We start from the raw sequence: 27,875 nt of genomic DNA, 5'->3' as shown, positions 1-27,875 counted from the left end.
CAAACATACCTTTCTCAGTAGCAACAACTTCCTGATGAAGAAGAGAAGGATCAAAACCACACTGATGAACTAGAGTATGCTTCAAGAGTAGAACTCTTGCCTAGCATGCAAGAGGGCCTGGACTTCAGTCCCAGCATCATGGACACACGACCACCATCACCATCACCACCACCACAAGTAAAAGAAAATAACTGCTCCAAGTATGAGAGACAGTTTCCAAGTGGCCCAGTGTCCCTGGCCACCTGAGGCCTTCTTTCCACTCTGAACATGGCTGGCCCACATGACCAAAAGAATACTGAGAAGCAACTCATGTAAGTGCTTTGCAGGCTCCACCTTCCTGAGACATCTGCTTTGAGATAGCAGCTGCCAAGCTTTTAAAACATTCTGTTAGTGCTTCCTTAAGTACTGCTGTCACAGCTTTTAAAGAATAAAACTGGCTGGGCACTACTGGCTCACTCCTATAATCCTAGCTACACAGGAGGCTGAGATCTGAGGATCGTGGTTCAAAGCTAGCCCTGGTTAGGAAAGTTCTTGAGTCTCTTATCTCTAATTAAACACCAGAACAATGAAAGTATTGTGATGGCTCAAAACAATAGAGCACTAGCCTTGAGCAAAAAAAGCTTAGGAGAGGAGCCTAGGCCCTGAGTCTAAGCCCCAGGACTAACAAAAAGAAAAAAAAAAAGTTAAAAATGAAGCTAGACAGGATGGCATGTGCCTACAGTCCCTGCTAATTGAGCTCTTGAGTTCCAGACCAGCCTGAGCTGGTGATAATCCCATCTCAAAATACCAATCCCACCAAACCTTCAGCTGCTACCCAGCTCCTGATCTCTAAAATGGAAGGAAGGAAAGATAAGCTATCTTTCTTTACAGATTTTTATAAAACTGGCATTTTTTAGAAAAATAATGCATGGTGAAATTTAGAGATAGAAATAAGAACTCCTAAAAAAAGAAGAAGTAATAAATCTAGTTGGCAACATTTCCTCGAGATAGAGGTGTTGTCTCTCACCAGGACAATGCCTCTCAAGCTCTGAAGTGGCAACCCCAGAGCTCCACCCACATCCTGAAGGCTGATCTTGTGGCTAACTATACAAAAATCTATAAAATAAGAACAGAAAAACAACCTTGCCATGTACCAATGGCTCATGCCTGTAATCCAGCTACTAAGAGAGCTGAGATCAGGAGGATCAAGTCCAAAGAGGACAAAAACATTCTCAAAACTCCATCTCTAAAATAATAAGCAAAAATCCAGGCTGGAGATGTGGCTCCAAACAAGAAAGCTAGAGCAGGGCCCTGAGTTCCAAACACTGGTACTGTTGTGCCAAGATTGTTCCATGATCTGGGAATGACCTCTTCCCCCCTTGTTTAGGGCCCATGTACTTGGAACTCCAGGTGGCAACAGCTTGGTGCTCAGTAGTTAGACATCTGAGCTCTGATTCGACCAGTGGTTTATCAAATAGCCAATCAGGTAATTGTACTTTCCCTATAAAAGCTGTGTAAAGTTCTTACTCAAGGCCTTTCAGCATTGCCGGCTATGGGTACTCGGAGGCCCGAGTCTAGACTCGTAAATAAACGACCCTTGCTTTTTAGCTTTGACTGTGGCCTCTGGTGGTCTTTTCGGGGTTCTAGGAATTCAGGTACAACAGTACAGGCATTCTGGGGGACTCTGGGAGGAACTGTGGCTCGCTGTGAATGATAAGACTTCTTACTGTACAGAAGGGGATTTCTTGTCACTAGTCTGTAGATTTCCCTTCTGATGTAGCAATAGTGTTGCAATGAATAGGATGCTGAATTTGCCTTCAAATGAACTTTTTCAGACTGATGTTTTCTCAGGTTTCTGTTGGTTGTTTTTGTCTTTTTGGGGGGAGAGGGAGGGAGAAGAGGTCAGTTATGGACTTGAACTCAGGGCCTCAGTGCTGTCCCTGAGCTTTTTTGCAAGGTGAGTCTTCTACCACTTTGAGTCAATGTCACTTCTGGTTTTCTGCTGGACAGGTTTTGAACAGTGATCCTCAGATCTCAGCCTCCTGAGTAGCTAGATTATGGGATTACCAGGGCCCAGCTGTTTTGTCAATTTTATTTTCTCCCCCCCTCACCCACTCCCCACCGGCCAGTCCTGGGGATTGAACTCAAGGCCTAGGCACTGTTGCTGAGCTTTCTCAAGGCTAGCACTCTACCACTTGAGCCACAGTACCACTTCTGGCCTTTTTCTGTGGTACTGAGAAATGGAACCCAAGGCTTCATGCATTCTAGGCAAGCATCTACCACTAAGCCACATTCCCAGACCCTCCTAAATGAATTTTTAGCACAGAGCACAAGCCCTGTCATGTCCCTTGCATAGGTGCTTCATCTATCTTCCTTGGTGAATACACAGCTTCCACATTTCCTTTTCCTGTTTAGCCTTATGATTGCCAGCCACCCAACAGTGCAGCTGTAAGTAGTGAATTCCAAACCTTCAAGATCTCTCTGCCATTCTGAATCCCCTCCTGGGCCCATGCAGCAATAAGTTGCTCAGGAAATGCGAAGCCACTGCCATCATCAACGCTGGAGAAGAAGCATAGACCCGAGCACACAGACACAAGGGATGAGGTGGTAGTGGTATGGCAGCCATTCTCCTCCAGGACCTGCACATTGAAAAGAAAGACAGTCTGAGCATGCAGTATTCTGAAGTGTAGTATCTTTACGTGCATAACACACTTTCTACCCTCACCAGCCTCTGCTCAGCACTTTCTCTGAAAAAGGACAGCTATGTGATTATCATTTGTTTCTTTTTCTAGAAAAGAAGATGGGCATTGCACACAGGTTTTGTCAAGATCACATAATTCTGCAGGAGATGGAATTGAGATTTATACCCAAGGCTTCTGATCCTTTCCCCGACACTCTCTTGAGGACCCCTGAGCACCAAAGGCCTCATGCCTCAGTAGCCTATCAGTTCTGGTCAATACACTGTTATTCAATTGGAACCACAAATTTTAACATCTGTCCGCTGAGTAAGTGCCTGACTCACAAACTAAGAGCCCACATGTTCTGCCAAGAAAATGTAAGCTGAGCAAGGAAATAGCAGAGGGTATGAAAATGAAGTAATTGCTATCTCCATACACAAGGAGCTCAAGAAATCAACCCTACCCAATAATAGGCCAATCACTAAATGGGTAAAGGAGCTAAAGGAGAGACTTCGCAGAAGAAGCAGCAAAAATGGCAAAGAAACATATAAGAAAATGCTCATCATCCCCAGCCATAAAGGAAATGCAAGCCAAAACAACTGAGATTCCATTTCACCCCAGTTAGATCAGCCAACATCATGAATTCCAACAACAAATATAGCAAAGATGTGGTTAAAAAGGAACCCTATTGCACTGCTGGTGCAAATGTAAATGAGTATGACCATTCTGGATGGCAGTTGGAAAGTCCTCCAAAAAGTAAACATGTATCTTCCATACCACCCAGCCATAACCACTCCTCCTGGGCATCTACCGGGAGGGCATCACAAGTCAGATTACTATAAAGACACTGGCACATCCATGTTCACTGCTGCCCTATTCACAATAGCCAAGTTATGGAAAGAGCCCAGATGTCCTACGATAGATGACTGGATCCAAAAATGTGGTGCCCACACACAACGGAATTTTACACAGCCATTAGAAAGAATAGTATTGTGTCACTAGCAGGGAAATGGATAGACCTAGAACAAATTGTGTTAAGTGAGGTAAGCCAAGCTCAGAGAGACAAAAGGTACATGTTTTCTCTCATATGCAAAAGCTAAATCTAAGATAACCTGGGACATGATAAATTATGCAGCCCTCTAGGCATCCACACACAGTGAGACCAAAGGATAACCTTTGGAGAGGAACATGAAGGTACCATATCTATGTGCATCTGATCATACAAAATAATATTTATCAAAATGAATTCCAGGTAATGGAAACAAGAGGCTTTTTTGTTGTTGCTGCTGTTTTTGTTTTATTTTTGTCTTGATTGTTCATTTATATATCTTCGGGAGGGTAGGGGAAGTACAGAAATGGAGGGACAAAGGATAAACAAACGCAGCAGTGGTACTGACTGGACACTATATACAACTTATGGGTGGGAGTGACAGGAAAAAACAGAGAGAGAAAGAAGGGATGGCATTGTCCAAAGAGAAATGTACTGTTTACCTGACTTATGTAATTTTTAACCCCTCTGTACAATACCTTTATAATAGCAATAATTTTTTTTTTTTTGCCAGTCCTGGGCTTGAGCTCAGGGCCTGAGCACTGTCCTTGGACTTTCTCAAGGCTAGAGCTCTACCACTTGAGCCTCAGCACCACTTCTGGCTTTTTTTTATGTATGTGGTACCGAGGAATCGAACCCGGGTCTTCATGCATGCTAGGCAAGCACTTTAACCACTAAGCCAAACTCCCGGCCCCAATTTTTTTAAATGAAAAGGTAGAAGGATCCTACATTTCCCCAAATTCATTGCCACAGTTCATGGCTGAGCCCTGCCCAGGTTTATAACACATGCAAACAAGTCCCTCAGACAGAAAAATACCTGTAAAAGTTCAGTAATAGAAAAATCCAAAGGTAAGAATTATTTCCCACTGCTTTCTGTCCTAAGTAGAGAGCTTACCAACAGCCTCTGCTGTCTGGAATCGTAAGACAAAGGGTGGAAGAATTTCTTGTATACCAGACAGCTGTGCTCAGGACCCCCAGGACCCCCTCCACTACACCCAGAAACACTGCGCACGTCCTGCACATGTACATGACCACCTTGTCAGCCCTCCTCTCCAAGCATCAGCTCTAGTATATTCTTCCCAGCATTCCAAGCCTGTCCTGCAGCCTGAAACACTTTCTCCATCACTTACTAGTTTGTTCTTCCCCCAGTTTGGCTTGTCCTTTTCTCAGGCCCCAAAACCTGTAGCCATTTCATAGTCCTTACTATCCGGTCCTTCCTTACAGCACTCAGTATCTGCCAGGCAGGGCTGCAGATTGAGTCCTTTTTGTCTCACCCACTGCTCTCGCTGTATCCTCATCTTTTCACACAGGCCCTTAGAAATGAACATTTGCTGAGCTGTGTGGAAGCTTAACTATTCCTGCCTACTGAAAGAAAGGGAAGCTCCAAAATGTCCAAAGATAGCTGTAGCCACTCACAAAGATACATACCCAAATGTACCTGACAAACCTGTTGTCCACCTCTCCTCTGGTGTCAGCAGAAGAGTAGTGCTGAAGCAAATCCATTTGAGGTTTGCCTCCATGAGACCAACCAAGCCATAACATGCTAGCAGAGACACTGACTTCTCAAACCTATAGCCTAGCAGGCCACTCTGCCATTCTGGTACCCCCAAAACAACAATGAAGATGTTCTGAGAGAGGCGGCATCTGCATCAGAAAGGTAGGAACTCTGCTGTACACACTAAAGTCTCTGCCTCTATGTGTGAACACAGTGGGGGGAGGGGTGAATATGGGGGGGCAGGATGTAGTAATGGTACATGTACAATGAGTATATAGGCTTATGTGCAAGTCACATGTCTACAGCGTGTATACAATGAGTACACAATTAACTGGGCATGTATGTATACAGTGGGTAGACATGTATAGATGTTTATGGGTATACAGTGGTATATGCATGCTATGCAGCTATTTATGAGCTAGATGTGTGTACAGCACAAAATAGTAAGGAAAAATAACTCAGAGTCCACAGTGCCCAAAAAGATAGGAGCAACCATGGATGGGAAGGGAAAGGACCTGAGATGTTCATGGAGGGGCTATAAGTTCTTGAACACTCTAGATTGTGTGTGACCTCTGCAGAAGTTGAGGTCACCAGGTAAGAAGCCCATTGCTGTCTTCTTCATATGCCAGGCTGGCTTAGGGACAGCTTGCTGACAAGATTCCAGTCACTGGACACATTCATATGACTTTTTTTTTTTTTTGTAGTCGATCGTGGGGCTTGCACTCAGGGACTGAGTGCTGTCTCTGAGCTCTTTTGCTCAAGGCTAGCATGCTACTACTTTGAACCACAGACCCTCTTCTGGTTTTCTGGTGATTAATTGGAGGTAAGAGTCTTGAAGACTTTTCTGCTGGCTTTGAGCTACAATCCTCAGATCTTAGCCTCCTGAGTAGCTAGGATTACAGGTGTGAGCTGCAGCACCTAGCTTTATATGACTCTTATCTCTAGTTAACCACCAAAAATCTAGGAGTGGAGTTGTGGTAGAATGTCATCCTTGAGTGAAATAGCTAAGGAACAGCACCTAGCATTTCCCTACCCAAAGACCTGACTCTAGTTTCTTCACCCATTCTCATTATTTTAGTCAGAAATGTAGGCTCTTAGATGAACTTTTACAGTAGAGGACAGTACTAGTTCCACAGCACATCCACAAGCAAACACATGCTGTGCTCTGTCCCTAGAGCAATCCTGGTACTGAGTACAAGAAAGTGCCAGGCCAGCAGCCACTAAATAAAGCCACTAATTGGCATACCTCCAGTTGCTTGAGAGGCAAAGATAAGAAGGACTGCAGTTTGTTCAATTAGCCTGAACAAAAAGTTAGCAAAACCCAATATCACTCAATAAGCTGTGTACAATTGTACATGCCTGTGCCTAGAGTTTCATAATAGACTACAAATAAGAGGTTTTCAGTTCAAGATGGGCCTTGAGCAAAAATGTGGGACTCTACCTAAGAAACAACTAGAGAGAAAAAAGAAAAAGGTGCCGAGGATATGGCCTAAGCAGCAGAGTGCCTGCCTACCAAATGCAAGGAGTATCGGGGGGAGAGGGTAGTAATTTCCTATAGCCTGTTGTCTTAGAGACACACCATCTGGGTGAGATAAAAATCAAAGTTGGCTGAGAATGTGGCTTAGTGGTAGAGTGCTTGCCCAGCATGCATGAAGCCCTAGGTTTGATTCCTCAGTACCACATACACAGAAAAAACAGGAAGTGGTGCTGTGGCTCAAGGGGCAGAGTATTCACCTTGAGCAAAAGAAGCTCAGGAACAGTGCCCAGGCCCTCAGTTCAAGCCCCAGAACTAGAATTAAAAAAAAAAATTAAGGCACTTTGAGAACTCATCTGAGACAAGCTCCAACAGAAACTGTTGATAACATCCTCACTTCACAACAATGAAGAAAGAAGGGAATGGTCTCACTAAAAAGTATTTCTGTATATTCCGTATCTGTGAGGATACATTGAGGGATTGTCGTAACACATTGTTTATTATCCTCTGAAAGCTGTGAAATCCAAGCTGTCCCCACAACCTTGGAACTCAGAGAAACTGAGTACTGGCCGATCAGTTAATACTCTCAATATCAGGGATGGTAGGTACTATAGGGTTCAATATTTAGTTGTTCTGTTTTACCTGGTAATGAGACCAAGACCTGCTTGGTTTGATCGGAGTAGAAGATTCTGGAAGTGACGCAGGTTCATGACTGAACAGGCCAAGTTGAAATTCTGCAAGACTCACTCTGCCATCTCCATCTTGATCCAGTTTGTTGAACAAGTCTTCAAGTTCCTAGACAAAAGCCATCAGTCTTCAGACCTGGAGGGTCATCACCCTTCCTGCCTCTGGCTCTAAGTGCCTAAACAAGGGAAGTCATCTGGTTCTTACCCCAAATTAAAAATTGCCAGGCTAATCTACTTGGGGTTTGGCGTGAGACCTATGTAACCTTGCTGCCCTCTGTGACTGAGAAGCATCTAAACTTTCTAGAGCCACAGATATCCAGTGTCCAGTGAGGACAGAAGCTTGCTGGACACTAAGCTGATATATACAGAAAACATAATTTGTAGTCCAGCAAGGGCGTCAGCTTAAGAACAAATGTGGCAAGGTTGTCGGTGCCTACCTTATCATAGCTGCTGTTCTGCCTATGCCCACTGAAGAACGTGGGTACCACAGCTGCTGAGGGCCACAGGAAAGCTGACAGGTAGAATTGATGCATGAAGAGAAGGGGAAAGGGTGTTTACTACACCCAGAGCAAAAACTGTGAAGGTATTATTGCCAAATATGCTTGATAGAAGTTTGTGAGGTTAGACACAGATTCTCAAAGGTACCTTGGGAAGAAGCACTGAGAGGACAATTATAGACTAGAAGTGACGGAACTGAATTAAGAGTCTGAAGAGTGGGGTGATACTTCTGACCCAAGTAAACTGGGATCACTGCAGAGAGTACCACAAGGACCGCCTGGACCCCTTACCTCTTTCTCAAGTCCATGGAGCCCAATGCTCTGGCAGACCACAGCCAGCTCCTGCTCGTTCAGGTGTCCACTGCTGCCAACCCCCAACTCATTCCAAATTTCCCGGACTTGACTCTCAGGTGTGTTGGAGAGACTGCAGGACTTTCGAGGGATTCCAAAGACCTCAGAACCCCAGTTTTGCAGCTGGCCTGGAGCAAGGAGTATTCAGATTTAAAAGCCCAATAAATACATGATGGAATATTCAGGTGTCTCCTAGGTCCTCACCTAACATGTTTGTCTTTAAAAAAAAAAAAAAAACAAAACCCTTTCCATATTCAACTAGCTCCAGACTCATCCTTTGTTGAAGCCCCACACTCTAAAGCATCATATTCTCCCTTCACTCCCCTCTTCAAAGACCTCTTGTACTCACATCCCAGGCTTCATGGATCTGGTTTTAAGGACTCAGTTCCCTGGAAGTCTACTGATACTTCCAGTTTTCCTGGTTAATGAAATACATTGATGCCTTCATGTTTTAACTCTTCCCCTCTTCTGTCTACATGTTTTCAACTTTCCCCATGTGGCAGTTCAAACACATGACCTCAAAATCTTTGATACCACCCATCAGTAAGTGGAGTCTGTGGCACTTCTCCCATGTAGGCAGCTTTGTGACAGCTATCTACAACAGAACATGCAGAACAGATGCGATTCATGAGGCAAATTCATTCTTGCTTATGGGGTCCTGAGATGTCATGCTATAAAGAAGTACAGCCATGCTGAGAGGCTATTTAAAGGGAGACCTCATCTGAGACACCAAGTCATGCACACGTAGTGATCCTTGACATCTCACATGATTTCAAACTCAGCCTTCATGCTTCTTAGTAGAGACTGAACATTATAGAGTTCATCCCGAGTCTTGTCAGCTCCAATCACTGCCTGAGCACTGCAGTCTCTTCCTCAGAGAAGCTATATTCCAGTACTTTTGGACTATGTGGCCATAAAAGAATGAAATGAACCTCACTTTTGTTCTCAGGCTCAGTAAAGACCTTCACCTCTAAGCCTCAGGCTGTAAGGAAAGTAGTGGTGGCCAGTTTGAGCCTATTGCCAGGGGAGGATAGGTTCCTTAGGGCTCAGTATCACATCACATTATACACTTCACACCCGTATAGCTGAGGGCCTTTTCTCACTAATGTAGGACATAGTCCTATACCATCTTTAGACTTTGCAGTTTGCTACAGAAATGGTTCTTGTTTTCACAGTTATAGTCTGCCCAGACCAGGTAGAAATTAAGTAGTATCTTTTTAAAAATCATTTCTAATCACAGAAGTATTATAGGGAAATACAAGATAAATCAAAGGAAAAATAAATGAAAAGCATCCCTGAAATTTTTTTTTGCCTGGCAAGAACCAAAAAAAACACATTTTTTGCCAGTCCTGGGGCTTGAACTCAGGGCCTGGACACTGTCCTTGGATACTTTTTGCTCAAGGATAGCACTCTACCACTTGAGCCACAGAACCATTTCTGGCTTTTTCTGTGTATGTGGTATTGAACCCAGGGCTCTGTGCATGCTAGGCGAGCACTCTACCACTAGGCTACACTCTTGGACTCAAAAAACAAAAAATTTTATGTTACATATCCCACAGGTACATGTCAGGCATATGGCACCCCAGAACATGTGGATGGGCTCCTTGTTCACTTTGCTTCTATTTCTACCCTGGATCACAGGGCCACAGCACTAGTGAAAGTTGAGTTGTCCTTTTCCCCATCACTTGGTGTTTTCTGGTGGTCCATTACTTGTTCTAGCTGCTGGCATTTGGTTGCTACATGAGGTTCTCAAGATTGGAATCCTGTCTTATATTCTAACAGGGAAAAAGACAGGTCCCTAGAGGGTGCCAAAACTGCTTCAGGTGATTGCACAGTACTGTGTGTGATGTCAACATCTTAACCACTCCTGGAAAGTGGGCCTACTGGAGACATCATCTGTGATATTCATTTCCAATGAAACTATTCTTTTTTAATTTTTTATTGTCAGGGTAATGTATAGAGGGGTTACAGTTACATTTTCCAGATAGTAGGTGCATTACTTCTCACACATTGATATCCCTTCTCATGTTTTGTTCCCATTTCCCAACCCCTTACCCCTCCCAATCATCTTGTTTTCCTCCCTTCCCTTTCCTATTTCAAATAAACAAATAAACATATATACAATATACCAGGTAACAAAGTCAGATATAGTAACAATATGAGATTAACCAAAGGGTCCAGTGAAATTATTCTTATACCCTATCCAATGACCTCATACTCTGGGCTATCAAACCACTAGTCAAACACAGGCTACAGGATTACCTTGTGCTTCAAATAATTCATTCTGAGGTTCTTTGGCACTGTCAGCTTCTTCATCTGACTTGAGGCTCTGTGGAAAACGTAAGAGAAGAATATAAAGCCAGGTGCCAATGGTTCATGCCTATAATCCAAGCTACTTAGGTGGCTGAGATCTGAGGATCAATGGTTCAAAGCCAGCCCAGGGGTCTGGAGTTTGGCCTAGTGGTAGAGTGCTTGCCTAGCATGCACGAAGACCCCGGTTCAATTCTTTGATACCACATACATAGAAAAAAGCCAGAAGTAGTGCTGTGGTTCAAGTGGTAGAGCTCTAGCTTTGAGAAAACCCAAAGGCAGTGCTCAGGTCCTGAGCCTAAGCCCAGGACTGGCAAAAAACAAAAACAAAGCCAGCCTGGGCACAAAAAGTCCATGAGACTCCAATCTTCAATTAACTGTGAGAAAACCAGAAGTGGCACTGTGACTCAAGTGGTAAAGCACTAGCTTTGAGCTGAAGAGCTCAGGGACAATGCCCAAGCCCAGAGTTTAAGCCCCACAATTGCCCCTGCTAAAAAGAGAAGAATATGAATCCTCCAATGAGAACCAGTGTGTGTAGACCAGCAGGGACGTGCAGAATAGGGATGCATTTCAGGCTGGCAAATGCAGACAGAGCTCTCACAGGGTATGGTTCCCACTGAGCAGCATGCAGTGTGCCACATGGATCAATGCCTCTCAGAAGTACAGGACTCAGACGTAGGAAAGAATACACATTTCTTTCTGCATACTCCTCAACATGAACTTAAGCTATCAGCAAGTCACATTGAAAAACACAGTAAAAACTTCACATCCTAATAGAAGAAAAGGCCTCCCTACATTAGCATGAGGCAATGTAACTAGCTTCAGAAGGCAGCATTTGACAGGAGCTGGTCAATGTTCCAGTCATAAGATAACTCCCTCCACCCCCACTAAGTCTTGTAACATCGTGGCTCTCTTCACTCGCCCTTATCATGTGTTTCAGGTCAGCAAACAGAAGTGTCTCTAGAGACACACACTAAACAGCAAGCAATGTAACCTTTGGTGGCAGTTGCAAGCTTGCATTTAAGCAAAACAGAAAGACATTGAGAACACGTGATTTAAGTCAAAATCTTATGTCCACTGGTTAAGTTAGTAGGCCAAAGTCATAGTCTGCTTCTGACCAAGTTTTGTATGTCCCCACAACTAATTGTGGAATACCTTCAAAGCTGGCACTGAATGTTAAAGGCCAGAATCCAAGGTGGCAACAAATACGTTATCCTAATTTCCATGTGCATCCAGTTCAACTGATAATCCCAAACCCTGTGTCTATTTTTGAGGCTCAAAGATGACAAAAGTGGGCCAGGAGTTTGGCCTACTGGTAGAGTGCTTGCCTAGCATGCACAAAGTCCTGGGTTCGACTCCTTGGTACCACATACATAGAAAAAAGCTGGAAGTATTGCTGTGGCTCGAGTGGTAGAACTCTAACCTTGAGAAAGCCCAAGGACAGTGCCCAAGCCCTGAGTTCAAGGCCAAGGACTGGCAAAAAAAAAAAAAAAGAAAAGAAAAAGAAAAAAGATGGCAAAAGCACAATGTGGCACAATGGAGGTGAAGTACCTTGAGCCTAAGGACAGGCAAACCCACTCAGTTCTCTGCATCTGAGACCCTAAGTTAGTGAGAGAATTAAAAAAGGAGGCCCTCGGCCAGGAGCACAGCCTACTGGTAGAGTGCTCACCTTGTATGCACAGAGCCCTGGGTTCAATTCTTCAGTAGTACCACATACACAGAAAAATCCAGATGTGGCACTGTGGTTCAAGTGGCAGAGTGCTAGCCTTGGGCAAAAAGTGTCCAAGGACAGTGCCCAGGCCCTGAGTTCAAGCCACAGGACTAGGAAAAAAAAAAAAAAAAAGGTGGCCCTAGACTTGGTGGCATTACCCAGATCTAGCAGCCCCCAAAGAATAGTCTTCCTTTTGGCCTCACCAAATGTTCAAAATGTACTAAGCACTTTAGACCTTTAAAGACCTTACTAAAGATAGCTTCCTGCTGGAAGCATACCCAGTGGTAGAGTATTTGCTTGGCATGCATGAAGCCCTGAGCTCAATTCCTTGGTACTATATACACAGAAAAAGCCATAAGCGGTGCTGTGGCTCAAGTGGCAGAGCACTAGCTTTGAGAAAGCCCAAGCACAGTGCCCAGGCCCTGAGTTCAAGCTCCAGAACTTGAAAAAAAAAACACAAACAACAAAAGATAACTTCCTAATACTGCCCTATCTGTCAGAAGTTCCTATCACTGACATAACCACTAAGAACAATGGTTCTTCAGAGTTCATGATTGCCTCAAAAGCTATAGACTTGTATCACAGATACATTTCCTTACAGGAAGTGTGCAAGGCTGTGGTAGCTGGTCCCCAGATATTTGTAATGAACGGCACAAGACAAGCAGGGGAATGTGTCAACTCCCAAGGCTCCAAAGAGGAATCTGGTTCCATTCTGCCAGGTTCAAAGTAGGGGCCTTGGTATATTTTGAGGCATGTGGAACCACAGATGTGTTATATCCACTTCCTAACCTTAAGAGCTGCATCAAACACATCATTCCTCTGTATCCCTCAGCACATTAACATTTTACTCTTGAAAAGCCATAAAAATTGGCCTCTTGGCACATGCATGGAAGGAGGAAGGGTGAGCAAATGTAGTCATCATAGCCAATTTACATTATGTAAAAAATGAACTATATGCCAGGCGCATTAGCTCACACCTGCAATCCTAGCTACTCAGGATCTGAGATCTGAGGATGGCAGTTCAAAGCCAGCCCGAGAACTAAAGAACCTATAGAACGTAAGGCTCTTATCTCCAATTAATCACTAGAAAATGAGAAGTGGGCTGTGGCTCAAGGGGTAGGGTGGTAGCCTTGAGTTAAAGAGCTCAGGGACAGTGCCCAGGCCCAGGGGTAGGGTGATAGCCTTGAGCTGAAGAGCTCAGGAACTGTGCCCAGGCCCAGAGTTTAAGCACCATGACCGACCAAAACCAACAAAAAATGAACTATATAACTCCAAGGTAGAGGTGGGAGGGGGAAAGTGGGAAAGAACATTGGAAGGGGTAGACACTGACCAAGAAGCATTGCATTCACAACATGACTTATGAAATTATAACTCCTTTGTACAACTACTTAATAATAAACAGTAAAAACTTGGCTTCTTACAATGACAGAAAAGATACTGGTGGCAAATAAGGAAGAAAAGAAACAGAGGATGTAAGCATAAATTCTCCACTGCTCCAAGTGTGAAAAGTGTCTGTGGTCAGGATTAGACAATCAGAATTAGGATAATTCTGTTTGCATATTTTGGTCATGGGGCTTGAACTTTAGGCCTGGGCACTGTCCCTGAGTAGTTCAACTCAAGGCCCTACCCCTTGAGCCACAGCTCTGCTCCACTTAGGATAATTTTAAGTGTAATACGATTCACAATGTGAACCCCGGTTGGCAAATTAAGATGCCTGGAAAAGTGGCCAGCCTCTCCATAGCCTCTGGTGATTGGGGCAAATGATAGACCATGATGAATTCAAATATTGTTTCTCTCATATTGGGCAAACTGAGGTGGGATATGATGGCTGACTCACCTCCACACTTTCCAGAGATGCAGAACGCCGGAGCTGCTGCTTCTGGCTGGCTTTGGCTTGCTGTTCTGCTCCAGAATATTTGGTTTCAGTAACAGAGTCCCATAGCTCAGGTTGGCTTCGACGACCATACCACTTAGAGCCATTCACATACTTTGGTGGGACAGCACAAGAGGCAGCTGTAAAGAGATCAGAAAATATGGGTACAGAAGAAAGCCCAAAAAGTGGTCCCTGTATACTAACAGGACACCCTAAGAAGCTCCAGACTAGACAGTGTGACTTACAGATGCACTGTTGTGCAAAGAAATGTAAATGGTTAACAGTGGCTGTCCTATTGTCTGGGGGTGAGACAGAGGCAGGGCAGGCAGAAGTGGCCTTTTCACTAAACTCCAAGTGCTATTTGCAATTTTTTTCAAGCAAAGTTTATTTTGTTTATGAAATGGAGGACTACTATACAATGTAGCTTGTATAAAAGGAAATAAATCTTCTAATAAGCCAAGAACACATGGCTCCGGAGACCTGATGACTCTTCTCTGCCTTAGGTAGGACTTTACTCAAATAGGGCTGAAGAAATAAATGTCTGATTCTCCACAGCCCCGTGGTAGGTATGAGGGGCTAGAAATAATGATGTTGGCTTCTGGACATATGAGAATACTTTGCACATAATTACTAATTACCACTTCTACTTTGCACGTATCACAATCTAAACAAAGTGGATACGGGTGAGACAGGAAAACTCATTGGGAAAGCATGAAAACAGTAGCCATGGCAGATATGGTTCAGGAGAGAAAATGACCAGAATGGGGCCAACTGGCAAGAACAGGATTGGCTCAATAAGGTAATGCCTGGACAAGAAACCAAGAAGCACTTCACGGCAAACACATCTTGGGCCTCACCCTACAAAAAACAGCTCACTGAAACCAAGAACCACCTCATTTCTTTCTTCTGTGAGGCTGGTCCACAGCTGCTCTCCATGGGACCACGGGAGGAAGAAGCTAGGTGGAGCCTAGCCAACCAGAATAAGGAGAAAACTAAGAACTAGAGATAAAGTTTAATAAAGAAGAAGTTGGGTGTTGAACATGCTGAACCATGAAGTAATAAGGTGGAACAGTGAAAGCAGCTCAAAACACACAGGCGGACTGCTGAGATACTTTAGAGAATCATCATGGATATCAGACAAGAGGTATTAAGCCTGGCTCAGCAAACCCTCCTCACAAGACATATTGAAGAGTGGAAAAACCTTCCAAGTGAGCACAGAAAAAAAAATGTAACAACATACAGAGAAAGACTCTCAATAAAAACAAAAATTGCTGAAAACATGAATGAGGAACTAACAATAGCTCTTGCTGCTGATATCTGGCTTCCATTTGCTGGCAAGTGGTGGTTGGTGATAGGAGAGAGGATCTCCTTTTCACTTTCTTGTATTCTTGAGGTGACTGAGGAAGAAGAAATCCCGGCCTCATGTCATAGGAAGCATAATATGGACAATTATGATAGAACTCAAGGTTGTTTACAATCTCTGAACTACCAAATCTGCTATAAAAGAAATCATGGCTCTCATGCTGGTACTTGCCACGCACCTGCACATCTGAGGATGCTGAAAATGCCTGTTTTTGTTTGCTCTTACCAGAGCAAAGGAGGAGAAACCTCTTTATCAAGTGAACATTACTTGGGAGAAGAATGCCATGACAATGATTGGAAAGCTTTTCAGTCCCCAAATAATCACAGGATCTCCCCCTCTGGAGTAGGAAGCACTATAAATCATCTGGGTTCAGAACACTCACTGTGTCCCCAACAAGCCCCTCATCTCATCCCTCAAGGGCATCTGGGGATTAAGGAACCCAAAACATCTCAGAGAAGGCTTCATGGTTGGCACACTTTTTTTTATCAAAATCCTGCACAATAACGTGCCTTCTTTTTGTATACTTACTACTGGAAAAGTGCCCCCAAAGCAAATGCATTTAGTTATATGTTCAGTAATAGCCTTCAACAAAAGCAGGGAAGGTGATAGGGGAGAAGGGATACTTTTTACAGTCTAGGGCATAGAGTCACCACTGGAGAATCCAATCCCCCCTTTTTTTTCCTGATCACAGTGAGAGTAGGAAAGACCAATGAAAAAATTTTGGAGTGCTTCGGCAGCACATATACTAAAATTGGAATGATACAGGGAATAATATCATGGCCCCTGCTCAAGGATGACATGCAAATTCGTGAAGTGTTCCGTATTTTTAAAAACTTAAAAATAAAAAAAAATAGAAATCTAGAAGAACATTTATGACTAGAAGACAAGCAGGGGCTAAGGATAGAGTGCTATAGCAGTACAAGAGAAGCAAGGAACAGGATGAGACAAGAAACAAGAGCCATACACATGGAGTGGGCAAGCAAGATGAACAGGATTAGGCCAGAAGTACTGAACCAATTTCAACCTTACAGGATTTAAGTGGCACTGGCTGACTCTCCATGAGTATCTGTGGCCACAGGCTCTCAAGCATCCAGTCAACCCTTGGAGAAGTAGACAGGTATTTGGAAATGGACAGAAGGAGCTTCCAGCACTAACCTGAGCTCAGCCAGATCATAGGATCATTTAGTTGAGGAAATCTTTTGGATTCTAATCCAGAAGAAAACATAACAAAACTGATCCAGGTATCAGAGGCTCACACCTGTCATCCTAGCTACTCAAGAGGTTGAGATCTGAGGATTTAGATTCAAAGCCAGCTTGAGCAGGAAAGTCTATGATACTCTTATCTCCAATTAACCACCAAAAAGCCAGAAGTGAAGCTGTAGCTCAGATGGCAGAGCACAAGCAGTGAGCAAAAAAAGCTCTGCCCTGCTTCCCTGCTTGGCAACATCAGAGGCGAGGGTCAGCTACACATGAAGAGCATTGACTTCCTCTCAACTGAGCTCTCCCTCTTCCACACTGGCCTTGTCACTAGTCCTCTGTTGCAGGCATTACAGGCCACTATGTGCCACTGAGTACAGAGGTGGAAACAAAGTCAATACAGCTTGGTAATAATGACACTAGGGTTAGAATTTACTTTCCAGAAAACTAGGTCAAGGGCCGGGAGTGTGGCCTAGTGGTAGAGGGCTTGCCTTGCCTACACGAAGACTGGGGTTCGATTTCTTGGTACCACATACACAGAAAAGCCAGAAATGGTGCTGTAGCTCAAGTAGCAGAGTGCTAGCCTTGAGAAAAAAAAAGCCCAAGGACAGTACTCAGGCCCTGAGTTCAAGCCCCAGGACTGGCAAAAAAGAAAGAAAAAAGAAAGGCTACGTCATTCTGAAAGGCAACAAGAAGGAAGTAATTAAAGGAACCGAAAGTTGGTGGGAAAAAATCCTCTTACCGGATTCCAAAGAACTGCTTCCTTCATCTGAGGAACTAACACCAGCATTTGAAGACAACACAGCCACAAAACCTTCCTTAAATTCCTCAAAGTTAACCTGTATAAAATTGAGTAAAGAGAGGACAATGTTACATTTAATATGATTGCTTTTGCTTTTTTTCAAACATCTGTTTCCTTTTAAACTAAGAACATTTGAATACCTACATAAGATTACAATAGAATATAATTATTTTTAGCAAGTGAACCATTATCCCACTACCAAATAAGCACTATTTTAAAAAGGCAAATCAGTTGCATGTGTTTGTAATCCTTAGCTATGTGGAAGGATTCCTTGAGGTCGGGAGCCTGAGACTAGCCTAAGTGACAAATTTTGTTTTTAGAAATAATAAAAACAGTGGCCGGGAGTTTGGCCTAGTGGTAGAGTGCTTGCCTGGCATGCACGAAGATCCAGGTTCTATTCTTCTGTACCACATACATAGAAAAAAGCCGGAAGTGGTGCTGAGGGTCAAGTGGTAGAGTTATAGCCTTGAGAAAATCCAAGGAGAGTACTCAGGCCCTGAGCTTAAGGCCAGGACTGGCAAAAAAAAATAAAATAAATAAATAAATAAGTTACGAGGTGAGGAGTTTGGCCTAGGGGTAGAGTGCTTGCCTCCCATGCATGAAGACCTGGGTTCAATTCCTCAGTATCAGCTACATAGAAAAGCTGAAAGTGCGACTCAAGTGGTAGAGCGCTAGCCTTGAGGAAAGCCCAAGGACAGTGCTCAGGCCCTGAGTTCAAGCCCTAGAGCTGGCAAAAAAATAAAATAAAAATTTAAAAGAGAATAAAGGGAGGAGAAAAAAGGGTAAGGATAAAGGGAAGGGGAAAAGTTAGAGGGAGATACATAGTATAATAAAAATTTGATAACCATTAAGCAATACACACAAACTACCATGGTATCACTACCCCATCAAGAAATAGAAACCCTCTTGCCTGGGATATGGGTATTTGTAGAAGGGTAGAGAGCAAACAGAAGGGATGAATGTGGTCCAAATACGTCATGTATACACTGGAAAGAGGAATGAGAAAGCTTGTTGAGAGTGGTATAGGGAGAAAGAGCAGATAAAGAAGAGTGGCAGAGGGGGAAAACAAGATGAGGGGTGGGGGAGGGGGAAGGGAAATGGGGACCATGACATGTGAAAGGGTATCAATGTGTGGGAATTAAGGCACCATTTATCTGGCAAATATCATGTAACCCTTCTATTAATTACAATAAAAATATATTAAAAAAAAGAAGAGTGGCAGGGGGTATGAGTCAAATGAAGGTAAATTTTATGTACATACGAAAATGTCAAAAATGAGATCCCCTTGTGACAATAATCAATGATAATATAGAATATTAACAACCAGGCATTGTTGGCTCATGCTTATAATCCTAGCTACTCAGGAGCTGAAATCTAAGGATCAGATTTCAGTTTAAAGCCAACCTAGGCAGGAAAATCCCTGAGACTCGTATCTCCAATTAACCAGCAAAAAGCTGAAAGGAGAGCTGTGACTCATTTTTATGCATCTCTACAATGCAGCTTCATTTTGCCTTTTTTAATTTGAATCAAATGGAATCACATGTAAACTTCCACATCTTGTTTCTGTGACTCAATGCTACTGCATTGTTCAACTAAGTTGCTATAATAGATGTAATTATTAACTTTGCTGTGTTACTGCGCAATAATCAATTCATCATCCTACTGATAAATCTTTCCATTGTTTCTTACATTTGTTTACTAAGACTAAGACTTGCCAGGTGCTGGTGGCTCACACCTATAATCCTAGCTACTCGGGAGGCTGAGATCTGAAGATGGCAGTTCGAAGCCAGCCTGGGCTTGAAAAGCCTGTGAGACTCTTATTTCCAATTAACCACCAGAAAACCAGAAGAGGCACTGTGGCTCAAGTGGTAGAGCAGTAGCCTTGAGCTGAAGAGCTCAGGGACAGCAACCAGGCTCAGAGTTCAAGTCCCAGGACAAAAAAAAGAAAAAAAAAAGAACAAAACTCCTTTGAACATTGTTGTACATAAGATCTTTGGGTTTCTTCATGCTATTTGCCTAAAAATGGACATCCTGGGTCACAGAATGTGAATTCAGGCCCTTTGATAAACTGAACCTTTACTATCACTTTTTACTTCAAACTCATTTTCTCTCTTTTTGTGTGTGTGTTGTCATGTGGCTTGAACTATACCTGGACACTGTCCCTAAGCTCTTCAGCTCAAGGCTACCGCAGAGCTAAGCCCCACTTCCCATTTTCTAGAGGTTAATTGGAGATGAGTTTCAGGTCCTTTTGTGCCCCGGCTGGCTTTGAACCTTGATCATCAGATCTCAGCCTCCTGGGTAGCTAGGATTAAAGGTGTGAGACACCTCGCCCAGCTTCAATTTTCTCTTACATCAAAAAGCCACCTAGCCATATAGTAGGATGCTAAATGAAAGGATCTCTAGGATATAGAAACATAAGCCATATAATGAATGATTGTTGTTCTTAAGGTACTATGTTTTCTCTCATCTCTTTTGCTGTCCCTTGGTTATCTCATATTGTTACAGTATCTCACTTTGTTACCTGATGTATCGTATATATTTGTATTTGGTTATTTGAAATTGGATAGGGAAGGGGGAAAAACAAGATGGGGGGGAGGGAAATGGGGACCAAGACATGTGAAAGGGTATCAATGTATGGGAATTAATGCACCATCTATCTGGCAAATATCATGTAACCCTTCTATTATTTACAATAAAAAAATATATGAAAAAAAAAGCCACCTAGCTTTTATTTGGGTTAGTACTTGTCAGGGTCCTTCGTCCCCGGTCCCTCTCTACTAGTAGGAGGAATGGGGAAAAACACGCCCCGACCAGGCCAAGCCGAGAGGGGAGAGGGCCCACTGTCCTCCCGCACTCAGCCTTCCTTCCCCTGAGAATGAACAGAGACGCCACGCAGCTTCATCACGGCAGGAAAATCTTTCTTCCTAAACCCCCGCCTCCTGAGGCAGTCCCTCCAGCTAATATACCCTCACTCTAGGTCCCAGCTGAAAGTGATAAACAATAAAACACTTGTAACCAATCGTAATTAAGTCTTGCGCCCTGCTTCTTGCGCCTTGCCTTGTCTCAGCATAAAGTTATTAGACATGGCGTTACTCGGCCCCCAACAGCTCCCCCATTTTTATCTTAGAAAAAAGAAAAACCCTAGGATATGTGGAGCTACCATCATATCAGATAGACTGTGACAGTCTTAGGTGTCTCCAAGCTCGCTAGTCTTCTTTCCCGTCATGGGATCACCAAGTCCTTTTTACTTGGCTCCTGTCTTAGACTGATAGGCTGACAGCTGGGACTTGCCTGTCTTAGACTACCAGCCGTCCATTTAAGCAAATCAGACCTGAGGGGATACACCTATTTCCATGGAAGCAGATGCCTGTCGAATTAGCATTCACTTTCTGCGTTGACTTTGTAGGCAAGCAAAATTACAATTATAGCGCATAAAAATAAATCCAAACCGATCAATCCTTCCCATCTTTGATCAATTCCAAAATAGTCTCAAGTTAACTAATCACCCAAAGTTAGAATATTAACATGTGTCTGATTAACAATAATTATTTGTGTGGCTTATTCAAAGCATTCTCTGTAGGAACAGCAGTAGCAAGGGCAGCTACAGATGTGGCAATGGCCACCACCACAGCCAGGAAAATACCAAAGTCCCCTCTACTGATAAGCGGGAAAGCATTCTCCTCCGCCTGTACAGGCATTGGTATATACTGAGGGGCTCTGACTACAACAGCCAGAGAAAACAGGGAAACATTCCAACATTAACTAAGAAAACAACATTACTGAAACCAATAGAAAAAGCAGACTATCACACAAGCCATAGGGCAACGGAAGACTTAGAAGAGTCTTCCAATCCCCCCCCCCATCCCTTTTTGTTTTAAACTACTGTCTCCCATGCCTCTAATTTATCCTATCTCACCTTCCAAAAATGACTCTGGTCCCTTCATTTTAAGGGGGTATATGGACGAAGACCCATTTTCTGTAACTTCTTCAAGATGACTCAGGGGCATTGTGTCTATATTTTGCCAGGGACCCTAAAATGCTTTAGCCTGTTTTCAACTATGGGCGGTGGCTCCCTATTTTGCAATTCTGCACCCGAGCACAGACTTTCTAAATCACTACCACTTAATTCTTCCTCAAGTATTTTTCCAAGCATCTCTGAGCTTCTTTCACCTGTTCTTAAACTTTACTCCCATATAAGTTGCCTCATAGTTTAGACTTAGATTTACCCAATTGCCTTTTTCAAGTATGAATTTATCTATTATTTAGCATGCTACTCACGCAAAATTAATATCAGTCATTCCGGTCTGAACCCATTTCGGTTCTATTCTAAAATCCCTTTCACACACACATTCATACTCGCGCAAAATATCGGTCGTTCCGATCTGAACCCATTTCAGTTCTATTCTAAAATTCCTTATTCCGGTTCTTTTTCCGAACCCCTTATTGCCTCGCCCTTATACCGCTCTAGCCAGAGACTCCAGCGAGGTTACTCAGTGACTCTCTACCGTGCCGAAGTGACCTGCGCTTCGGAGGTGATCTGGGAATAATTATTAAAATCTTTTTACTGTTAAAAAACCTGGCTGCTTCTGCTGTGTTTGCCTCTCCGCTTTGACCCAGCTGCAGCTTCTTTGCCTTTTTTCTCCTTAGCTTTGGGAGAAGTTTTGGTTTTTCTTTTTCTCAATTTTCTATCTTTTGCCTTTTTTTATGGGTTTTTCTTTTTCTTCGTGAGCAACTTTAGTTTGTATTTTCCTTTCAGGTTTCTCTGGTTTTTCAGTCTTTGAGTTCTTACTTCTTTGTGTTGTGCCAAGATTGTTCCAAGTTCTGGGAATGACCCCCTCCCCCCTTGTTTAGGGCCCATGTACTTGAACCCCAGGTGGTAACAGCTTGGTACTCAGCGGTTAGACACCTGAGTTCTAATTCGACCAGTGGTTAATTGTGATTCTCCTTTAAAAGCAGTGTAAAGTTCTTGCTCAGGGCCTTTCAGCGTTGCCGGCTGTTGGTACTCGGAGGCCCGAGTCCGGACTCGAAAATAAACGAACCCCTGCTTTTTAGCTTTGACTGTGGTCTCTGGTGGTCTTTTTGGGGTGCTAGAAATTCGGGTACAACATTTGACTTTTGCAGGTAGCTGCTTTTCTTTCTCTTGTTTACCACCTTTCTTTTTCTTTCTCTTTGTCCTCCTCTTTCTCCTTGACTTCCTCCCTGTCTTTTTCTTTTTCCCTGTGAGCAATTTCAGCCTGCATTTTCCCTTCAGGTTTCCCTGGCCCTTTAGTCCCTTCTTCAGGTATCTCTCGCTTGGCTCAACTCGCCGTCGTGCCCCATTTCGTGCCCCACATTGGGCGCCAGTATGTCGGGGTCCTTGGTCCCCAGTCTCTCTCTACTAGTAGGAGGAATGGGGAAAAATACACCCTGACCAGGCCAAGGCGCGAGAAGAGAGGACCCCTGTCCTCCCGCACTCAGCCTTCCTTCCCCTGAGCATGAACAGAGACACCACACAGCTTCATCAAGTCAGGAAAATCTCTCTCTCCAAAAACCCCACTCCTGAGGCAGTCCCTCCAGCTAATATACCCTCACTCTAGGTCCCAGCAGAGAGTGATAAACAATAAAACATTTGTAACCAAAAGTAATCAAAGTCTTGTGCCCTACCTCTTGCGCCTTGCCTTGTCTCAGCAGAAAGTTATTAGACATGGCATTACTCCACCCCCAACAAGTACTTACATGATGTAGCTCATTATCAAGTGCTTCATCTCAACTATTTGTTTTCATGTTTCAGGTTGTATCATTAACAGAACTAAATGGAAATCTTTCTTACTATAGTAATTCATATTATTTAACTGGAATATCTAGTCTATATACGTTTAGAGTAACTATTGATATATGTGAATTTAAGTCTACTATTTTAATGATTTCAATTTGACTTGTTGATGTTTTTCTTCTATTCTTTCCTCTCTTTGGATTTACTGGTTATATTTTAGGATTTGGAACTTAACTTAGAAGCTATGAAATATTTCAGTTCTTTCATAACACATGTCCTCTCATTATGTCCTCTTCTAAGATATCTAGCCTATCATGTTTTATCTCCATTTATTACACTCTTGATTTCTATGACTATTATCATATATTGTAATCCTTTATACTTCTAAGACCTCACAGAATTTTTATTTTGTGTAGTTAATGGTCACTTAAAATTATCCATACATTGAGATGGTACAGGAAGTATAAACATAACTACATAGACTAAAAATTTATGACTCTATAGACATGTTTTATTATATAGATAAATATGTATCTATAACATACAAACCCTCAGATTAATTTTAATTATGTTCTAAAATCTAAGTGCCAGTGATTGTATACTTCTTGAATACTTGTTTGTTAAAAATGTCATTTGAAATATGATGTAAAAACCAATGTTAATAAATTCCTTAATGAAAAATTTAAAAAATCCATGCATTTACAACTCTTATCCCTCTCTCACTCTTTTGCCTGCCCTCTCTCTCTCTCTCTCTCTCTCTCTCTCCCTCTCCCTCTCCCTCTCTCCCTCTCCCTCTCCCTCTCTCTCTCTCTCTCCACCCCCCCCCTCTGATGTGCTGAGGTTTGAACCCAGGGCTCCAAGCTTGCTAGGAAGATGTCATCTTGCTTGAATCACATCTCCAGTTTGCTTTTCAATTATTGTTTGTATTGCATTTCAGACCTTTTGTGTGGGATAATTTTCTATTTAAAGACATAATTTCATTTTTCTTGCATGTATTGGTGCCTAACTCCTTTAGTCAGTCTGAGATGCCTCAGTATCAACTATAACTTTATTATTATTACTGCCAGTTCTGGGGCTTGAGCTCAGTGCTTGGGCATTATCCTTGGACACTTTTTGCTCAAGGCTAGCACTCTGCCTCTTGAGCCACAGCACCACTTTCAGGCTTTTCTGAGTATATGGTACCAAGGAATTGAACCTAGGGTTTCATGCATGCTAGGCAAGCACTCTACCACTAGGCTATGCTCCTGGCCCAACTATAACTTTTTATTACAATAATTTATAACTTATAATAATTTATGACTTATGACTTACAGTTTATAAATTATTATATAATAATAATGCCCTTTTTGTTAGTGCTGGTATTGGGGCTTAAACTCAAGGCCTTGTGCACTTGCTTATTTTTTCTATTCACTTGAGCCACACCTGTACTTCTGGATTTTTATTAGTTAATTGAAGATAAGAATCTTTTTGATTTGTCTGGTCAGGCTGGCTTCAAACCTCAATCTTCAGATCTCAGCTTCTTCAGTAGCTAGGATTACAAATATGATCCATTGGCATTAGCTGATTTATTCTTCTAAAAGAGGAGAAATAGTTCTGTTGCCCATTTTAACAGTTACACACATATGTGACTATGAAATGAAAAAAAAATACTGGTAAGATACAACAATGTAAATGTATCTCAGGAATACAATACTGAGTGAAAAAAAGCAAAAAGAGAGTGTTACTAAGTAAGTATTGGGTTTTTTTTTCTTTTTGCCTGTCCTGGAGACTGAACTCAGGGCCTGAACACTGTCCTTGGCCTTTCCTCAAGGCTAGTGCTGTACCACTTGAGCCACAACACCACTTCTGGCTTTTCTATTTATGTAGTACCAAGGAACTGAACCCAGGTCTTGGTGCATACTAGGCAAGCACTCCCCCACCAGGTCAAACTCCCAGCCCTCTTTTTTTGCCTGTCCTGGGGCTTGAACTCAGGGCTTGGGACTGTCCTTGAATTTTCTCAAGGCTAGCGCTGTACCACTTAAGCCACAGCACCATTTCTGGTTTTTTCTATGTATGTAGTACCAAGGAATCGAACCCAGGGCTTTGTGCATGCAAGGCAAATACTGTACCAGTAGGCTGCGCTCCCAGCCCAATTTCTTTATTTACGTAAGGATTAGAAACAGGCGAAACAGAACTATGATGTCAATGTCAGAAGGATGAATAGTCAATCTCTGTTGATTAAGGGACCAACCGGGGATATGAGGAAGGATGCAGAGTGATTACACGGGGTAACCACACTGGAGCACTGACTGTACTCTTTATGCATCCATCATCAATGCCACACAGAAAAAAAAAAATCAGTGTAAAGATCATTAGGCCACAATATCATCAACAGGTGTTTAGGCATTAGGTTTAGAGTCGTGTGGCAGAACACAGTCCAAAATTTTGACATTGAAAGAGTAACTGTCATTGGGGAAGGGCTTCTTTCTACTGTCTAGATTATAAAAGTAGGTGCAGTCTATGATTCAGACCACCCATTTTTGAATTTCCTATCTTTCAAATGTTCTCTCTGGCCTATCTGAAATTAGTGGCACCTTAGATATGGTATCCTTCATTTCTGCAAGAGTAGTTTTGCACTTGTTCCCCCCCACTCCACTGCATGCGTACTGAATTTCAAGCTCTAAAATTTTCTACAATAATCTATCATCAAGGTATTTTTAAAGTTATCTCTGACTTACCAGCATATACACTGCTCTTAGGCCAATCAAGTGTGTTTATAATCAGAGACCACCCACTTATACAAAACCAAACCTTTACACCACCCTATTCCAGTGACAAACCACTAAAACATCTATCTGCTTTAGTGCAAACCATGGCATTACTACATTTTAAAAGAAAAGAATCTTTAAACAACAATAACAAGGGGCCGGGAGTTTGGCCTAGTGGTTAAAGTGCTTGCCTAGCATGCATGAAGACCCGGGTTCGATTCCTCGGTACCACATACATAGAAAAAAGCCAGAAGTGGTGCTGAGGCTCAAGTGGTAGAGCTCTAGCCTTGAGAAAGTCCAAGGACAGTGCTCAGGCCCTGAGCTCAAGCCCAGGACTGGCAAAAAAAAAAAAAAAAAAAAACAATAATAAAAAAGAGCAAAACCAAAATGACCCTTCTACACAGGGTTAGGAGAAATGGGGAGGGGGTGCATGTGATATTAGCCAAGATTCATTGTAGTCATAAACCAAAATGTTGAAATGAAACTCCTTTGTACAATCACCTGAAGATAATTTTTAGAAATATTACAAAAAAAAGTCTTCTACCTTACAGGATTCCCATAGAATGAAACACTATTATATTTGCTAATAAGATTCCCTTGATAATTATCTTTTTATAGCTGAAGTTTTCAGATGCCATGAGAACCAACTAGAGAGCTCTGCACTCCCTTCTTGATGCAAAGAACACACACCTACCCTGGCAAAATGGTCATCTCCAAGAAGAGTCTGCAGGAGGGCCGGCACCTGCTCTTCCAGGTGAAGCTTATGACAGAGTTGGGTCAGCTCTTCTCGGTCCAGAAAGCCTGTGCCTGTGCTATCACAGCTACAGTAGACTTCCTTGAGCTGTGAGACATAGTGATTCTCTTCTTCGTTGTCCATCCCATAGCAGGCTAGTAGTGCTAGAGGGAAAAGAAAACTATTCAGACATGTGTCTTTGCACCCACCCTCACCATCTGTCTACTCATCAGAAAAACAGAAAGCCAGGAAGCTAGTGTAGGAGAAGAGGAATTAAGAGCCTTCTCAGGGTCAAGTGAATCTGGAGAAATCCGCTCCATTTTGTAGAAGAGGCCAGAGCAGGTAACAGTGACCCAGGATAAAACAGCTAATCATAAGGCAATCAAAAGTCAGGCCGGGAGTTTGGCCTAGTTGTGGAGTGCTTCCTAGCATACACGAATTCCTCAGTACCACATACATAGAAAAAGATAGAAGTGGTACTGTGGCTCAAGTGGTAGAGCTCTACCCTTGAGAAAGTCCAAGGACAGCGCTTAGGCCCTGAGTTTAAGCCCCAAGACTGGAAAACACATACATACACACAAAAGACAAACATTTCCCTGTTACACACACACACACACACACACACACACACACACACACACACACACACACACACACACATTTTTAAGCCTGTAGTCCCAGCTACTTAGTAAGCTGAATCAGGAGGATAACTTGAGCCCAAGAGTTAGAGGTCACCTTGGGCCATACAATAACATCCTGTTTCAAAAATAGGAAGAAAAAAAAAGGAGAAGGAAGGCCAGGGGTTTGGCCAAGTGGTTGAATGCTTGCCTAGCATGCAAGAAGACCCGGGTTCAATTCCTCGGTACCATATACATAGAAAAAAGCCGGAAATGGTGCTGAGGCTCAAGTGGTAGAACTCAAGCCTTGAGAAAGTTCAAGGACAGTGCTCAGGCCCTAAGCTCAAGCCCAGGACTGGCAAAAAGTGAGAGAGAGGGAGGGGAACAATAACAAGTGTACAAAAAAAATTGTAACTCTTGTAGAGGGAAGGTTAAATGGTGCAGCTATCAAAATCATTACAGAAGCTTCTAAAAAAGAAAACAACACTTTTTTTTTTTAGAATTACCATATAATCTAGCAATGCCCCTAACTGGGGTATATGCCCAAAGAATCAAAAGCAAG

At 42.8% G+C, this 27,875-nt stretch overlaps 1 protein-coding gene and 1 non-coding gene across 3 annotated transcripts in view; one reads left to right on the top strand and one right to left on the bottom strand.

Annotated features, from left to right (window-relative positions):
• The window catches only part of Ninl (ninein like), a 90,370-nt gene that overhangs the window by 48,994 nt on the left and 13,501 nt on the right, over positions 1-27,875 (bottom strand). For both annotated transcript variants that reach the window (XM_090351896.1, XM_090351897.1), the window contains exons 3-9: positions 26,658-26,860; positions 17,405-17,501; positions 14,067-14,242; positions 10,471-10,537; positions 8,149-8,336; positions 7,317-7,469; positions 2,448-2,618 (exon numbers count right to left, since the gene is read on the bottom strand). In XM_090351896.1, coding sequence (XP_090208022.1) covers positions 2,448-2,618; positions 7,317-7,469; positions 8,149-8,336; positions 10,471-10,537; positions 14,067-14,242; positions 17,405-17,501; positions 26,658-26,840 — 1,035 coding nt within the window. In that variant the 5' untranslated portion in view covers positions 26,841-26,860. The remainder of the gene's footprint in view (positions 1-2,447; positions 2,619-7,316; positions 7,470-8,148; positions 8,337-10,470; positions 10,538-14,066; positions 14,243-17,404; positions 17,502-26,657; positions 26,861-27,875) is intronic.
• LOC150050087 (U6 spliceosomal RNA) lies at positions 16,191-16,293 on the top strand. Its single transcript, XR_016538764.1, has one exon. It is a non-coding gene; the product is annotated as a U6 spliceosomal RNA (small nuclear RNA).

The sequence above is a fragment of the Megascapheus bottae genome, chromosome 18, assembly GCF_031878675.1.
Source record: "Megascapheus bottae isolate mThoBot1 chromosome 18, mThoBot2.hap1, whole genome shotgun sequence".
In the NCBI taxonomy this organism is placed as follows: Eukaryota; Metazoa; Chordata; class Mammalia; order Rodentia; family Geomyidae; genus Megascapheus; species Megascapheus bottae.
This window is presented reverse-complemented; position numbering and strand designations above follow the sequence as displayed.